The following is a 12,581-nucleotide window of genomic DNA, read 5'->3' as shown; positions in this document are numbered from 1 at the left end:
CTGTCACTGCTGGCACACTCACTCTTCTAAAGAGCTTCCATCTGATAGTGGCTAAGTGCTGAATGAAAACTCTTGCCTAAGATGCAATGATTGAATGTACTGAAAGTGTTCTTCATAACAAGCTCTTCACAGAAATTTTTTGGTCCAAGAATTTTTATTGATCATTCGGCATGATCACGCAAGCAGTGCTTTTTACAGGGGGGAAAAAAGATTTGGAGAACTGAAGGAAGGAACTGAATCCTGGCCACTTACATGCTGTAGAATATGCAGATAATGGAGCTGTTTTAAACCTGCTGATCTAGGGTGAATCTGTCTATTCTTGTCATACTAGAGAAAGGAATCCTATTTGAGTTTTTGTTAGTTTGTTTATTTGCTTGTGCTGTTTTGTTGGACTTTTTTTTTTTTTAACAAATGAGTAATGTTTATCTTCAGGTTTAAATCTGTGAATCTTACATGAAAAGATAAAAGCAAAAGTACCAGAGACTTAATCCTCACGGACTCCAGAAGATTTAAAATATTTGTTTGTTCTCAGTAGATTCACACATTTTAAATTTTGATGGCTCTCCAATTTCTTTGTATAAGCTATAAGACACATGGCTGATCAAAAGTGTGAGAGAGAGTTACAGTACAGTATTTATGCACAATTTATCCAGATTTGGCTTGATTATTGTGAATGTATGCCCATTTAACTACAGGGAATTAACTCAGATCTATCAGAGTTCACTAATTAAGTGGTTTGCTAAACTTCATAGGCACAGTGACAGCTTGGTTCTTCCTGTGCCACTCACTTTTTTCCAATCCTCATTGCATCCTCAGTATCTAGATTTCAAAATTATTTCTATTTTGAGGAGTATCCACTAATGAAAAATTGATTGTATTTTCTTAGTTCAGAAAGGAAGGCTGTGTGTACAGACGTTCAATTATGAACCTGCTCTAGTAATTTTGATCCCAGCTACCTAGCTGAACTCAAGTGCTACCTTAATTACTTATGTATTACTTGAAAGAAAACCTGAAAATATCCACAGAAATACTTTCCTTATCTTTTAGAATGATCTGCATAGCTATCTCCTTATTGAGATAAATTGTTGCATTGATATCATGTATGAGATGACACTTATCAATAGATCCTTTGGCAAATGGATTAAAAATGTGATGTGGAAGCATTTTAAGAAGAAAGGAGACCTCAGATAATTTGTACTATTACAGAAATGGAGGTTTCTTTAATGTGTAGATGCATGCCAGTACATATCTTGAGGGGGAAAAAATGCTTCTTTGTGAATCTACAGATGAATTCCTTCTGGTATGATTAAACAACAAACCATGTTAGGTCATTGATTTCTGGTAGTGGAAGAACCTCAGTCCCTCTTCAGAACAACTGCTTCAATTGAAAGTATTAATTGAGGAAGAACATTTCAAGTGTTGAGGTTTTAGAGGCTAGATTCTCCACTCAGTTTCTCTTGGAGCAGATGAAACACTCAGTATGTGATGTCAGGTGTGTTTTGGAGGGATCTGGTATAGCCTTAGTATAAATTGCAGCATTCTGTGGAGTTTTAGATTAGCAGCAGCTCCTCTTGTACAGCCATCATAGTCCTTAGCAAGATGCTTCCCAGAACAGAGGCTGTTTCAGCACTTTTCTGCCCATGTCTCCTGGGGGCATGAGTCCCTTCTGTTGGCTCCAGCCTTTTCCCTAAGGTAGCAAGAATGTGCAGTACAGCACAGTTACTGTCTTGTAGTGTGGTTCATCCCTCTCTCCTTCTCTGTTTTAGTGAGAAAGGTGTCTATCTACAGAGTTAGTGTTTGTTTTTTTAATGACAGTGCTTGGCTGTGGTAGCAACATAGAATTTATGCCTTAATCTGGGGGGCACTGTTTGATTGTGGCTCTGTGTATTCTTGATGCATCTGGTAGGGACAGAAAGGCTCAAGTGTCACTTCCCAGTGGTATGTAGGCTGTATCCATACTGGTAAGAAAAACAGGCCAGGGATGGTTCTGTTGTCCTAGGGCTAAAAGGCACAGCATGTGTCATCTCCATATGGCTACATTCTCATTCCCAAAAGAGGGTGGCCTCATTCAGCCTGTCCCTTGGGAGCATTCCTTGTACTGTGCTGTCCCCTGAACCATGCCCAGCCATTGTCTGGAAACATGTTAGCTGTCAGGAGCCAAAACTGTGCCAGGGAGCAGGCTTACAATGGAACAGCAAGGGCAGGAGCATGCCTGCATGCCAGCACATGCTCTGACCCTCCTTGTGTTCCTGGTGCAAACATAACTGTGCTCATACTGATATTGCCTAAGTTTAGCAGTGTCTTTAAATCCTGTTCTCAGGCTTTCTGTCAGCCATATAATCAGGACTATGCAATTCTATTAGTTTTAAAAAACTTTATTTAATGGAATGCCAAATAATATTAGAGCAAGACAGAGTGCAAATAATGGAACACAGCAGTTTTATTCTTTCAGCAGTACAAGACAGAGGTGATACCTGCAGAGGCTTTTTTTTTTTTTTTTTGAGCTGAAAAGGATAGGTGTGTTTTTCAAACTATTCTTAAACAAAGCTAGTACATATGTACATTGAAATGCCTATATGTGAAGTTTCAGTTGGGGAAAAAACCTAAATCCTAAACAGATTGAAGCAAGGAAATTAATTGTAAGGGAAATGTCAGTAAGTATTCAGATATCCTCACAGTTTCTTAAATAAATGCACATTTGTAAAATATCAGATTACATATTCCAAACACAACTTTAACTCTGTCCCTGTAGCCATTCCCAGTCTTAATCTGCAGACCAGAGAACCCCTACAGTCAGAAATTATACATCAAATAAATTCTGAGTATGAGTTACAGCCATCACACAACATGGTCACATTGGAATATTTTCACTATTTAATAACAAACAAAGTAGATATTTTATTTTGGAATCAAAGTGCTGTTATGTGGATTTATGGTTTCTAACATTGGCAGTGTTTCTGAATACTTTTTTTTCCAAAGTACATAAATATAAAGTGGTAAAAGTTTTGGTTTTAGCTTATAAATGTAGTTAATAATCCTTTCAAACAATAAAAATTTCTATTTATTAATGGCCAAGAAATGGTTGGGGGCTGGTTTTTCTTTTTACAGGAGAATCATTTCAGTCAACTGGATGAAATGAGTAGACAGTGAATATCACAATGGTTTGAGGGGAGTTCATGGCACACCAGTTGATCATGTGGAACTTCAGTTATTAATCCATTAAAGTCATTACTGCCTCCAAGTCTTCAAAGGTCGCAGTCCTTTTTAAGGATTTCTTTAATGAGGGCAAGTACTATTCCTGTTTTCTCAGAGCAGTGTGTGCAGGGCTGTGCAGGCACTGCCTGGCGCGCTGCAGGGTGCTCTGTGCCTGGGACTGGCCGTGCTGAGCAGTGGGTGGGCAGGAACGTGTGGGAGCTCTCGGGGCTGCAGGAGAGGAGGATTTGTATTGATCCTCCTGCTCTGACATCCTGGCTTTTATCCTGGTTACAATATAGGCAAACATGTCAGGCAATTAAACATGTGAGGACGTGGTTCTGCTTGATTATTTGACTTCCTGCAACTAATAAGGAGATTTTTGAAAGATTTAGTGCTATGCCATTGAATATAAAAGAAGTTTGGAGGCCTGTATGTGCAATGTAGTTAGGTGTGGTAGATTAAGTTTGTCCTGGCATCCTTATTGAAGCTTCCCTGTAGGCACTATCAGCTGTAATCAGCATTGTTGCCAGAAATAACATTGCAGTGTCAAAACCATGAGTGTTTCAAGGGTATAGTCAGAGGACTTGAAGTGTTCACTTGTTTGTTTAACTTTAAATTAATAAGGGCCCACAGGATTATTTTCCTTTCCCAGGTTGTTGTTAAGTCCTGTTATTTTATTTCTTTTTAATTTTCTTTAGAACAGCTTCTGGTGTTCAAATTATGTTGAAAATAACTGCTTACAGGCAGAGTGATGGCCTAAAATAAATAGAGTCCTAGCAGGATTTTGAAACAAGAAATACCTAAAATATAGTTTAGCTGTTTCATCAGTCATTGAACAATGTGTTACCTTTCAGTAGCTAAAATTTTTGCTAAGTTATTTTCTGGTTTTTTGTTTGTTTTTGTTTGTTTGTTTGGGGTTTTTTGGTTTTTATTTTGTTGGGGGTGGGTGATTGTGATAATGACTAGAAATGATGAACAAAAGTTTTAAGTTATGCCCAGGCAGTGACCATGAGATACTACGATAATGATTCTTATCATAAGAGTGAGTCTTGATTCTTAGAAAGATAGAGGATAGACAAATTGAAATTCCTGGAGGAGTCCAGTTCATTGTGTTATTCACTACCTCCTTCCAGTGAGACTGTGGCTGTGAGAGTAAAGCAAGTTGAAGTCAGCACGTACTTGATTTGATTTCTGTGGCACTGATTTCTCCTGCACTCAGAGGCTGGCTCGTGGGCCCAGGTCCTGGACACTCTTCAGTGAATGGGTGACCTTGAGATCAGAATGGGATAATGTTACAGGGAAGGACCCTTAGCACAAATCTAAAATTAATAACCCCTATGATAAATACTTTAGAGGATTGCCTCATTGAAATCCTCAGTATGTACTTCATGAGGCAGTTAAACCATCAACTGGAACTGTATTTAAAATAAGAATATATTTTCTATTACATTTTTTACATAGTTTTCCTAAATGAGATGACATATATTCCTTTAAAGAAAAACACTTATGCTTATTTCCAAAAAACAGACATAGAGTGACCAATCCTACACAGGGGCCAGTAGGTTTCCTGAAGAGTTATAATGATGGTACTAATAATCAGATTATTAGAAGTGAAGTAACTGTAAAGCTTGCAGTTCTAATTTGTGCTGCTTACTTACTATGTTTCTGGTTTTGAACCAATTTCAATTCAGCAGTCAGTTTCAGTGGTTTTTAGACAACTTCTACATGCAGGTTTCTGTGCACATTATTCTGCCACATTGCCTGCCTTCCAAATATTACTCATAATTCTTTGCATATTTTTCCTTAAGAACATGGAAATTAGCACTAAAGCCTTAGATTTAGCTTTAGAAAAGGCTTTTTTCAGTCTAAAGGAATCTTAGGGTGTCACTTTCAATCTCTCCTGTGAAAGTTAAATTTCTTTCTCTTGCTTCCTTTTATGTTCAGAGACTTAAATAATTTATTACTTCAAAGGAATTTGCGGTGAATCCAGTAACCAACAGAGGATGTGGAAAGATTTATTGGGAGAAACATTAAGAGCATTCTGGGCCAGGTGTATTTTATTTCTTTTTGTGAAATGGAAAAAAAATACTATACACCTCCAGCCAACTTCAGATATGGCTGGAAGCCCATTTGGAAGACAGTGTCTGTAATTGTGAAGTGCTTCTTGAGATAGACTGAACAAAAAGTGATGAAGGGCACAAGGAGCTTTGGCATTGCTGAATAGCAAGAGCTGCATTGCTGGATTCTTAAGCAGCTGCAGCGTTTGCCATCTGAGTGGTTGTGCATGAGACTTCCGCTCTCCTTGTGCTTTATCCAGCACTCCATACCCATGGGAAAAGAGGGACTGAGTGCCCTGCTGAACCACAGCAGTGAAGTCTGAGTTTGCCTTTGCACCCTTGGCCCATGACAAAGGGTTCTGAAGGAGCAGGACCTCAGCAGCCTTCTGCACTCCTTGTTTAACTGAAAAGGCATCACTCGAGCGAGGCACATGTCATGAACGTTTTTATTCTACCACAGTTTTGTAGAACTCTAATAAAAAAATTTTATTGCATATTGAAATATATAACATTATTTTTGTGAGAAGTGTAATCTTTTGCGAGGTTACAAATTTAATTATTTTATGATATTTATGACAAAATGCTAGGCAAATACAAAAATCATTTTTTCAAGAATGATAAAAAAATCAGTTATAAACTAGCTATTTCTAATTCAATCCAGTTAGAATCTCTGGCATGTTTAATTTCATTTACATAAATAAAAAAGTTAATAAGAGCATTATCGTAGAATCATAGAATAGTTTGGTTTGGTAGGGTCCTTGGAAAGTTAGTTGCCTATTCAGACCCTGCTCCAGTAAGCAGGAACATCTTCAACTAGATCAGGTGGCTCAGAGCCCTGACCAACCTGACCTTGAATGTCTTGAGGGGTATCCACCACCTCCCTAAGAAAACTGTTATATTGTTTTACCTGCCCGTCATAAAAACTTTCTTTGCTATATCTAGTCTGAATTGACTCTATTTTAGTTTAAACCATGCCCCTTGTCCTGTCACCACAGACCCTACTAAAAGATCTGACCACATCTTTCTTGCAGGCCCTCTTTAAGTGCTGAAAGGCTGCACAAGGTCACCCCAGGGCCTTCCCTTCTCCAAGCAGAACAACCCCAACCCTTCTTCATAGGATGGGAGGTGCTCCAGCCCTCTCATCATTTTTTGTGACTCTCCACTGGACCTGTTTCCTCACTGAGAATGTTCCAGGGACACCTTTTCCCATTCAGTTTTTTCTTCTTCACCTGCAACTTCTTAGTCTCCAGTTCCCCTCTGTGCTGGCTGAATAGGCAGGTCCCTTCAGCAGTTGCCTTATTTATTAAAGAGCATGTTTTGATATTGTTTTTTTGTATAAGTTGTGGAAACAATTTCTTCTTTGTCGGTTAGTCCAAATTTCTTAAGTGTTCTCTACAAATTCTTCCTTTGTGCAGCATCTTAGAAAAAGAGGTGAAAAGATGTGGAATCAAACTGCTCCATCCTCCTACCCAAGGCAGGAAGATCTATCTGTGTCACATTTTACATGGATGTGAGTCTTATGTTATAGGACTCTCCTGATGAGTTTGCTTGATGTGTCCAATAATCTCTTCCACTGTATACTCGTCCTAATCTATTGCTTCCATCATGGAATAAATGGATGGATAAAACCTATTGTTTTATCCATCATGGCCATGGAGAACAGCTCTTGATTTCTCTTTGTAGATTCCCGCTACCTCTAGAGTTTTGTAGACCTTTCTTTTTCTCTGTTGCTTCACAGAAATTGTTCTCTCCTATTTCTCACTCCAGGGATGTGTCCATGCCTGACTATACCTATTGCTATTTCCCCAGTGCACAAATGGAAATCTTACTGGTAGCAAGAGGCCAACCTTTTATAGTCCATACAATTAAGAAAACTTGGTAATTAGACAGAGGAATCTTTCAAATATGAACTGGAGTGCTCAATTATAATCAGTGTTTCATTTTATTGCTGTTTCCTGTGTTGGTTTCTATACTTGTCTATCAAAACCAGACTACTTTTTGAAGTTATTTGATACAAAAATCAACCTAAACCATTGAATGCCTTTGTGAATTCAAGTAGTTGGTAGACTACAGATGGGACTCAGTAGGTGCCTAAAGTTGCAGGTCTTTAACTCTGCCAGTCAATTAAGTCCTGTATTTTGTTCCATGTTTTCAACCCCAAAATTTTTACTGCCTTTTAGATTTTAAAATTCAGTTAGGAAGCCAGTGACAGAATCAAGTTTTTTGGTGGTCTCTGAGTAGATGGAATTCTAGCAGTTTTGCAACAAGAAGATTGGAGAAAACAGTTATTACCATGAAATAGCACTTTCTTAAAATAAAAGTTTTAGAAGTTCTTCTTCTAATAAAGAGCTTTGTTTCTTCAGCAATAATATGGTAATTTGGCATAATTGAAAATTGATTTTAAATATTTCCTTTTTCCACTTTTGTAAATACATTGTTTTCCCTACTCCCTTATTTTTCCTTTTCTCTTTGTTCCAGGACCCTTTGCTGCTTCAGGAGACAGTAAATTCTGCTGCTGCTCTTATCATGGCATTGATAAAGGACAGAAACCCAGAGCTTATTGGCCAGCTGCTGGTAGCATAAGACCATAAATCATGTGTAGATTTTGGAAATGTTAGTTTTCATCATCTGTTCACCAAAGGTCTTAAGTAATTTTATTCTTTGTTGAAAACTCTGGATTTATGCCATTTATTATTAAGATCATTTAATAGCATATTTTTGATATTTAAAATACAATCTAATATTATGCATAAAGTGTAAAAAGAAATACAAATAATTCTGAGATACACTGGGTATATACTGTGAGGAGTGATACTGAAATGTTTTTCAAGGTACCGATCATTTTAAAGGTGCACAGAGGACACCAAAGCATTCATGCAAAATGGTCTTTAAGTATGTATGTGTGTTGTACTCTAGGACTGCATGAATTAAGTTTTATTTCAGATAAAGCACAGCTCAACTTTATGTGAAATTATTTTAAAATTGCTGCTGTAATACCTCTTAGTGAGTGTAGAGTTCCTTACAGAGTGTGGCTTTCCTGCCATAAAGAGAAATGCAAATTGCAGGAAGTATTGGAAAGGTCAGGTGCCCGTTCTCTGTGGAATGAAGGTAACCTCAAATCAGAGAAAAGATACACATGGGTACAAGGAGGTGCCAAGCCCCAGTTTTCCAGATGCAGTGAGCTCTGGCTGTAGCCTCCGTGGTGCTGCACTTCTTCCAGTGCCCGTGTGCCATCATTCAGAGCTCCTGTAGCTCCACTGAAATAGGAAGAGTCTGTTAATTCATGCATAAGAGTACAATTCTCATCTCTTGCTGGTTAGCAGAGGTCTGTAGTAAATAGCAGCAAGGAGAGCAAGCATTATGAACTCAAAGATACTCAGCACTGATAGTCAAGTGCAGACCATTGGGACAGGAAGATGAAATGGTGAGTGGTTATTATGTGGAGTGTCTCCAGGTATCACAACCACTAAGAGCAATACAAGCAGCGTCCCTGAAAACGTGTCTTTCCCTATGCATCAGACCCAGGATTTTGTCTCTCCTGCAATTTATGAAGGGGCTAGGTTAGTGTCTTACATATTTGATATGAATAAAGTCTTGGAGAAGTATCCCTGCTAGAATTGTCCAGTGAGTCCCTGATTCAGTCTATCACTGTCAGTTCAGCAAGTTTCCCTCTATAAACAGCATCCCTCTCCTTACTCCCACCATGTTCCACTCCCTCTGGTGCTCAGACAAAACTTAGGATAACAAGCTCCCTGCTTGGTCCCTTTCCCTTCACATGACTATTTATATCTCTGGTTTAAATCCCTTTTAGAAGCTGATCTTGGTCCCAAACTTCCTTCATTCCAAAATAAAATAAAGAGTTGTCAGCTGATGGTTCTATACCCAAGGCATACATTTTCTTCCACACACAAGTCATGCAAAGATAACTAACAAATTTCTTGTGCATCATCTTCTTTCTTCTTTGCTTCTTTCTTCTCTCTGCTTTGATTAATAATTTGTCCTTTTCTGACATTGTACAACATAAGCATTCATATCAGCTCTGTGTATGGCTATACAATAGGCATATTTTATTCATACATATATTCATGTCTGTTCATATGCAGAGCACATAAATAAATGAAGAACTAAAGAATTTATTACTGGTATTCATAATTTAACAGGACAGCTCTCACAAATAAGTTTTCTGAATGTGCTTTTACATTAATAAATTTGATGAAGGAATTTGTCCCACAGGCTTTTAAAAGACATGATGAAAGATGTCTCTTTGACTGTATTTTGTTATTCTTGTTTGCTCGAAGACAAAAATGCAATCTGTGATGTGTTTTCCACAAATAATAAGAAGGTGAATTTATAAAACCCTTCATGTTTTCTATCCACTCTAATTTATACACCGTGATACTGCATTAACATTGGTTTGTGTGCAACATCATTTGCTTAAACAGAGCTTTTATTTTTTAGGGTTGTTTTATTTACCTCATTCTCCTAAGAGGATTTCAATCCAATTAAAAATGATACCGCAGTGAAATGCTGTAATAAAAAAAAATATTATGGTTGTTTAGTTGTTTATGGATTTATTTTTGAAAAGAGAACAGACAATGCACAAGAAAAAGTAAGTTTTGGGTCATCCAATATACTTAGTACTAATCCTAAATGGAAGATAATAAGCTTTATTAATGTACTGTTAATCATTGCATTATGGCTTTTTAATATTTAGCAATCTTTTAAAATAATCTACAAACACTGAGAAGTCCAATTTGCTGGAAGCAAATACACCAACAACAGAACTACTAGAACAGATCACAAAATACTAAAACTGCAGTAAAAAAAAAAGAAACTAGGCTGTGATTAATGCTATTGTGTATCCAAACCAAATTTAAATGGTTTTTGGGTGATTGTTAGTACTTACAATGGGAATAAAGATATAAAATGAAATTAAGAAACTGGCTGATCGTTTTTTGTCTGTGCATAGCTTCTCACAAATAGCAGTATACATGAGAAACTTGGCAGCCTTTTGTACACACATGCTGTTTTGAATTTAACTAGTGAATCAGTCACCACCCATATTGCTTTGAACATTTGGACAGAGATAACAGAAAGTAAATAGAAGCTCAGACTCTGCCAGCCTTGCTTACCTTACTCCTTAAGCACTCTAATTAGTATTCCTTGGGTAGTGTTCATCAGAAAAGAGAATGCAAAATGTGGCCCAAGAAATGCTTTTCAAAAATGCAAAGTTGAGTGAATTAGATTTGTATACTGAAACTAACCCACTTCATGCAAAATCTGAAATCTGTATTACTTTGTCTTCAGTCAGTTAGGTAGAAGATTTTCTATTCAGTCTTTTTTTTTTGTTTAGCTTTTCAGACAACCTAGCTTGAAAAAAAAAAAAAAAAGGCTTGATGGTCCTCTGAAGAAGAAAGAAATGAAAATAGAAGATGGTGGCATTATTAACAAAAAAACCCCAACACCCCAAAACTATACCAAAAAGCAAAGAGAAAGAAAGTGAGATGTTACCTATTGTAATAAGTGGCATAATAGAGTCAACTTTCATTGAGCTCATCTTAAAAATTAATGTAGGCTGCAGAACAAAAATGTTTTGGATCTCATGGAGCCTTTGGTGTATTCAGATTTGTATTTCTATGTGACATCAAAATATCATCATCCCCACAGCGCTGTTCTATGTGCCATCCAAAGAGAAGCTTCCAAAGACATAAAGTTTCCAATCACTTGGCAATTTCTGAAGATACAGCAACTTCTCCTGTCTGTAGGTCATTCCACCAGAGAAGGGTCACACTTTGGTTGCTCTGTTCTCCCTGCCTCAGACACTTGCCACTCCTCACTGCTTTTTGTTTGGCTTTTGTTTCTGAAGACGAGCACATTCACTTTGAGACCTGCAAAAGTGGTTTTTTATTTTGTATGTCCTTCCTCTTTACCCATAACATTGACCTGAAAAATTGTAGTTCAGCTTATCAACCATCCACCAATGTGCAGACAATCCCTTCATTGCTGTCGAGGGAGGTTTGGGAGTTCGAGAATAAGCTGATGCTAACAGTGTTCCTGTAGGCCAGAGTTTGCAGCAAGATTATTCCTGCCCAACTCAATCCAATTTGCACCTGATTTTGAATAGTCTGTAAAGGCACACAGTTTGATGACTAATGCCCTAATCTGGGTGCCTACAGTGAGATACCAAAGTCAGAGTGAAAATGGGTTCAAATCTTTGTGCTCCAGTGCCTGCCCTTTCAGCTTCAGACTGGTAATTTTTTATGACATCTGTCTCCCTCAGCCCATTTCCCAGCCCAATTGTTTACCAGAATTCAGTTTTTCTTGTGCTTCTGGCAAGCACCAAGGAAAAGAAGCAGTCACTGACACTGCATTTTTTCCCAGTGTAGCTTGATTTTGATTGACAGGGCTGTAAAGCACTTGTTAAATATTCATTTTCCTTCATTATTTCTTCCAGGAATACTCAATTAGCTTAGAGATCTAAAAAACACAATTTCAGCACCTGTGCTGAGGAAACAGTCCCAACTGTGAAGATACTTTTTGTGATTGATAAAGTTACTTCTCTTGCACACACAAACCTGGGGAGCAAAGTGGCATTTCTTAATACATTTATTCTAAGGTTAATTAAAGTATGCTTTCAATATTTAGATTGAAATGGATCTTGTCCTTCATCCTGCACCTATTCCTGTCTCAGAAACTAAAATTATAATTCAGTTAAAATGCCACAACACTGAATTATATAACACAGTTACCAAGATAAATGAGAGCGCAAGAGACTTGGACAAGAAAAAAGTGACGTGAATTTAAATAGCATAGAGAAGAAGGAGGCAAGGGAGAGTATACCAGAGCTCCACCAGATGGCAAAACCTGCAGGGGAGACCCCTTGAATGGCACAATGGGCTAAGGGCTGCAGGCAGGAATGCTCTCCAGGTTCAGTAGCACTTCAGATGGCAGCTCAACAAAGCATTTCTCTCTTCAGCAGCCATTTTAGATAACTCTCTTGAGTCTTTCTTTGTTGTTACTTCTGCATCTCTTTCATTACTCTGCCTCCTTTGTTTTTGTGCCTCACACCAGTCACTTCAAATTTCAAATTTATTTTTCATTTCAGCCATTCCTGTTTTCTCCTGTGCTCTTTTCCCATCCTTTCCCCTACTTCTGTTGCTTATTCTTTCTCCCTGTATTTGTCACTCTTTTTCCATTCCTCCCGGCCCACCATGGTCGAAAGGGACGATCCCCCCTCCCTTCCCTTGCAAGACAGTCCGTGGTCTGGCATCAGAAACCCTTCCTCGCTCCTGGATCGAGAACTGAGGCTCTTGGGCTTTGGCACCTCCG

The 12,581-nt window shown here is 38.0% G+C and overlaps 1 protein-coding gene across 2 annotated transcripts in view; it reads left to right on the top strand.

The window, feature by feature from the left end:
- CRPPA (CDP-L-ribitol pyrophosphorylase A) overlaps window positions 1–10,192 on the top strand; it is a 108,691-nt gene extending 98,499 nt beyond the window's left edge. Inside the window, exons 10-11 of one of the 2 annotated variants that reach the window (XM_059485910.1) lie at window positions 6,668–6,762; window positions 7,731–10,192. In XM_059485910.1, the coding sequence (XP_059341893.1) occupies window positions 6,668–6,762; window positions 7,731–7,758 (123 nt within the window). In that variant the 3' untranslated portion in view covers window positions 7,759–10,192. The remainder of the gene's footprint in view (window positions 1–6,667; window positions 6,763–7,730) is intronic. The other variant, XM_059485919.1, reaches the window with a different exon arrangement.
- Window positions 10,193–12,581: the final 2,389 nt, after the last annotated feature.

The sequence above is a fragment of the Ammospiza nelsoni genome, chromosome 1 (genome assembly GCF_027579445.1).
Source record: "Ammospiza nelsoni isolate bAmmNel1 chromosome 1, bAmmNel1.pri, whole genome shotgun sequence".
NCBI classification, from domain to species: Eukaryota; Metazoa; Chordata; class Aves; order Passeriformes; family Passerellidae; genus Ammospiza; species Ammospiza nelsoni.
This window is presented reverse-complemented; position numbering and strand designations above follow the sequence as displayed.